The sequence below is a fragment of the Sinocyclocheilus anshuiensis genome, unplaced genomic scaffold, assembly GCF_001515605.1.
Source record: "Sinocyclocheilus anshuiensis isolate Anshui unplaced genomic scaffold, SAMN03320099.WGS_v1.1 scaffold5036, whole genome shotgun sequence".
Taxonomy (NCBI): Eukaryota; Metazoa; Chordata; class Actinopteri; order Cypriniformes; family Cyprinidae; genus Sinocyclocheilus; species Sinocyclocheilus anshuiensis.
Window position 1 is genome coordinate 477 of NW_015540137.1, and position 4,040 is coordinate 4,516.

Genomic DNA, 4,040 nt, shown 5'->3' on the forward strand with positions numbered 1-4,040 from the left:
CCGAAATACAATTGGGTAAACTGGCAGTGAGCGGGTTTCACAAACCAAAACAGAGACCGACATTCCGGCCCGGAACGCACATTTTCAAAGGAGAATAACTGACTGTAGCATTGTTTTTCAGATAAACAAGTATGTTAACTTAGCATGTTTCTTAAATATCTGCAAACATATATGGTATTTTTATGCTTTAGTAGAGTCAAAAACTTACATACAGCACCTTTAAGTAAAGATCATGTTCCATAAAGATATTCTGTAAATTTCCTACTGTAAATATATTAAAACTTATTTTTTGTTTAGTAATATGCATTGCTAAGAACTTCATTTGGACAACTTTAAAGGCGATTTTCTCAATATTTAGATTTTTTTGCACCCTCAGATTCCAGATTTTCAAATAGTGGTATCTCAGCCAAATATTGTCCTATCCTAACAAACCATACATAATAAATAAAGCTTATTTATTCAGCTTTGAGATGGTGTATAAATCTCAATTTCAAAAAATTGACCCTTATGACTGGTTTTGTGGTTCAGGGTCATATATCTGTGACACATGCACACAAACACCCACACTCCGATGTCCAGGCACTTACGCTTTGCGTAGGCCGGCCGCCAGCACCATGGCACTGTGGTGGTTGAAGCGTTTGATTATGGCAGAGTTGCTGTTCTCTCTCAGTGATTTGTTGGATGAGTTTGATGTAGTGGGAACTGCTGCTGTGCCGTAACCCTTCAGAGACACACAGAGATCCAATTTCACCAAATGATGCAATACGCAGAGGAAGTGTGATTCAAAGTTTAACATCCCTCACCTCATCTAATGTTTTATCCTCGAGAGAAAGCAGATCCACCATGGGATTCTTCACTCCCTGGGTCACCATTGATATCAGGCCTGAAAGATGCGAAGAAACAAACTCCATCAGAATAGAAAGACACAGAAGAGCTATTTAACACGGTCAGATGAAGTCAATAGTCCATGAAAGATTCCTTCGGACTTCATAAGATCTCAGAATGCTGCATTAAGACTTAAACACTTCAAGAAATGCAGTACCCTTCTCGTCCTGTTTGGCACACTCTGAGAAGATGTCTTGCTGGCCCGTGCTGATCCGGTCTCTGTGGAAGTAATGAGACTGAAAGAACCGCGTCCAGAACTCCTTCTCAGTCATGTTGTGAGGAACATTCTCAGCGTATTTCTGCTTGACTGCAATCAAAAGCAGAGAGAGACAGAAAAGGGTCATATTCAATACTTATAGCATTTTATTTGTCCTTAAAGATTGCTTATAATATTAGTCAGTGTTTGTAGCACAAAGCATATTAGGTTTTTTGTGAACTAAAACAATTTTTTGTGATTTAAAATAGGCTACTACACCTTTAAGACTACTATATGTAAATGACCTTTGTTATGATTGATTTGACCACCTTTTGGTCAAATTCTAACAGCATTACATGTATTCGTCAAGGAGAAGGCAATACCAGAATTATAACCATAATTATGACGTACAAATAGGGTTGCAAAGGGGTGGAAAATTTTCTGTAAATTTCCGGAAACTTAAAAAAAAAAATCTCATGGAAAGTTTCCAAAATTTCTGGAATATTTCCAAAATTTACTGGAAATTTTCCACCTTTTTGCAACCCTACGTACAAAGTCATAGTTATTACATAAAAGTCACATTCATTTATAAAGTACCATAGAAATTATGAGATACTAACTCATAATTATGAGATAAAAAATCAAAATGATGGCATAAAAGTTTAAATTATGAGATTTTTAAAAAATCACAATTATCATTATGACACAAAAGTCGAAATTATGAAATAAAACCAATTAAGAGCTAAAAAAATTTTACTGAAAGATTAAATGTCAAAATTATGGGTTAAAAATCATTACGGCATAAAATGAAATTATAAGATAAAGTCGTAATTATGAGATAAAAATCATAATTAAAACAAAAGTTGAAATTATAAAATAAATTTTGCGATTAAGGTTGAAATTGAGATAAAAAGTCAAAATACGGACATAAAAACAATTATGAGAAAAAAGTCAAATTTAAGAATTATAAAGTCAAAATTATGAGAAAAAGTCATCATTATGAGATAGAAAGTAAGTAATTATGTCAAAGTTAAGAAAAAATATGCATATGCACAATATGCACAAAACCTATATAATGGTTATGTCATATTTATGAATTTATCTCATAGTTATGATTTACAGACAAAACCTATATAATGGTTATGTCATATTTATGAATTTATCTCATAGTTATGATTTACCTAAGCATGACTGTTTTTTTATGTATTAGAAATGGTCTTCCATACAGGACGCAATGTGACAAGCTCAATGATGAAACTTCATCAAAGATGGTTGATTAAGGGTGACTAGTCATTCATTTAATACAGAAAGGTATCAATAACAAGCATTATGTATTTTTATGTTTATTACAGTATCACACTCTTATCTTAGTGGCAAAACATATCATGAACAATCGCGAGTCCAGTACTTTATAAGTGAGTTGCTGCCTATGTAGATTCTTCTAAATCAGTCACTTATGACGATCCCTATCAATTAGGATGTCATCTTAGAAGGAAGCTGCCTAAGATCATAAGCTGTGAGATCATAATCACATATCTTACCTGTAGGGTAGGTCCTGAAGATCGACTCGATGATGTCAGAGGTCAGATTGTAGCGCAGGCCGTTGCAGCCATCTGTCTGCGGTCTGATGTCGGCCTGTAACCACAGTGACAACACAATCATGGTGTGAATTTACACTGTAAGTGCTCTCGTCAAACTGTCAGTCACATGATGCATTTGAACTCACCAGGAAGGCAGCAGAAATGCCCACTTCCTGTTTGTTGTTGTTGGAGAGGGAGTGTTCCACAGTATTCAGGCTCAGCCGATTGGCCCAGAACTCCTCAGCGCTGATCACCTGACTCACCACTAAGTCCTTATAGAGCTGGAAGAGAACGGGGTCTTCCTGCAACATCCTGGAACACAAAACATCAGCTCGAGGTCAGCTAATACAATACAGAGAGAGTAAGGTGTCCAGTTTGCCAAAATTATAGTCAAATATGTCAGGATTTAATGATGGCAAATGAAATGTAATGAAAACGTCACCTGTTCTTCTCCTCCAGCTCTTTATTGGCTTTCTTCTTGAACTTGGGCAGGAGCTGCTGTAGGAGTTCTTTGGTGGCGTCTCTGTCCTTCAGTGCTGTGCTCCCATTAGCGAAATGAAAGGTGGTGCTTTCTCCCGTGTGCAGAAGCAGCTGAAGCTGGATCTTTGCCTTCCCATCAGGACTGATCTTCTGACCTGCATATGAGAATAATGACAGAAGATCGCATTACAAATTTGATTCAAAGCAGAAGAATGTTTTATGTTTGATTTGAACACACACATACATATATACTGTATGTATGAATTAAATACCCTTTTTATATTGTAATGTAATTTATTCCTGTGATGCAAAGCTGAATTTTCAGCACTGTGCTGCTTTATATTTCTGCGGAAACCATGATACATTTTTTTCAGGATTATTTGGTGAATAAAGAGTTCAAAAGAAAAGCATTTATTTTAATCAGAAATTTATATTATATCTTTACTGTTACTTTTGATCAATTTAATGCACATTTGCTAAATAAAAGTATTAATAGAAGTGCTACATAGACAGACAGACAGACAGATAGACAGACAGATAGATAAGAGAGTCAGATGATAGATAGATGGATAGATAGATAGATAGATAGATAGATAGATAGATAGATAGATAGATAGATAGATAGAAAGATAGAACACTAGACAGATAGATAGATAGATAGAACACTAGACAGATAGATAGATAGATGGAACGGCAGAGAGACAGATAGACAGATAGATAGATAGACAGACAGACAGACAGACAGACAGACAGACAGATAGATAGATAGAAATAGTCAGATGATAGATAGATAGATAGATAAGATAGATAGATAGATAGATAGTCAGTTGATAGATAGATAGATAGTCAGATGATAGATATAGTCAGATGATAGATAGATAGATAGATAGATAGATAGA

General features: G+C 35.2%; 1 protein-coding gene across 1 annotated transcript in view; it reads right to left on the minus strand.

Annotated features, from left to right (window-relative positions):
• Positions 1-570: 570 nt before the first annotated feature.
• Positions 571-4,040, minus strand: part of LOC107687272 (general transcription factor IIH subunit 1-like) — a 6,829-nt gene continuing 3,359 nt past the window's right edge. The window contains exons 3-8 of the mRNA XM_016484534.1: positions 3,104-3,296; positions 2,808-2,973; positions 2,623-2,716; positions 1,043-1,192; positions 804-883; positions 571-721 (exon numbers count right to left, since the gene is read on the minus strand). Of these exons, the coding sequence (XP_016340020.1) occupies positions 584-721; positions 804-883; positions 1,043-1,192; positions 2,623-2,716; positions 2,808-2,973; positions 3,104-3,296 (821 nt within the window). The 3' untranslated portion in view covers positions 571-583. The remainder of the gene's footprint in view (positions 722-803; positions 884-1,042; positions 1,193-2,622; positions 2,717-2,807; positions 2,974-3,103; positions 3,297-4,040) is intronic.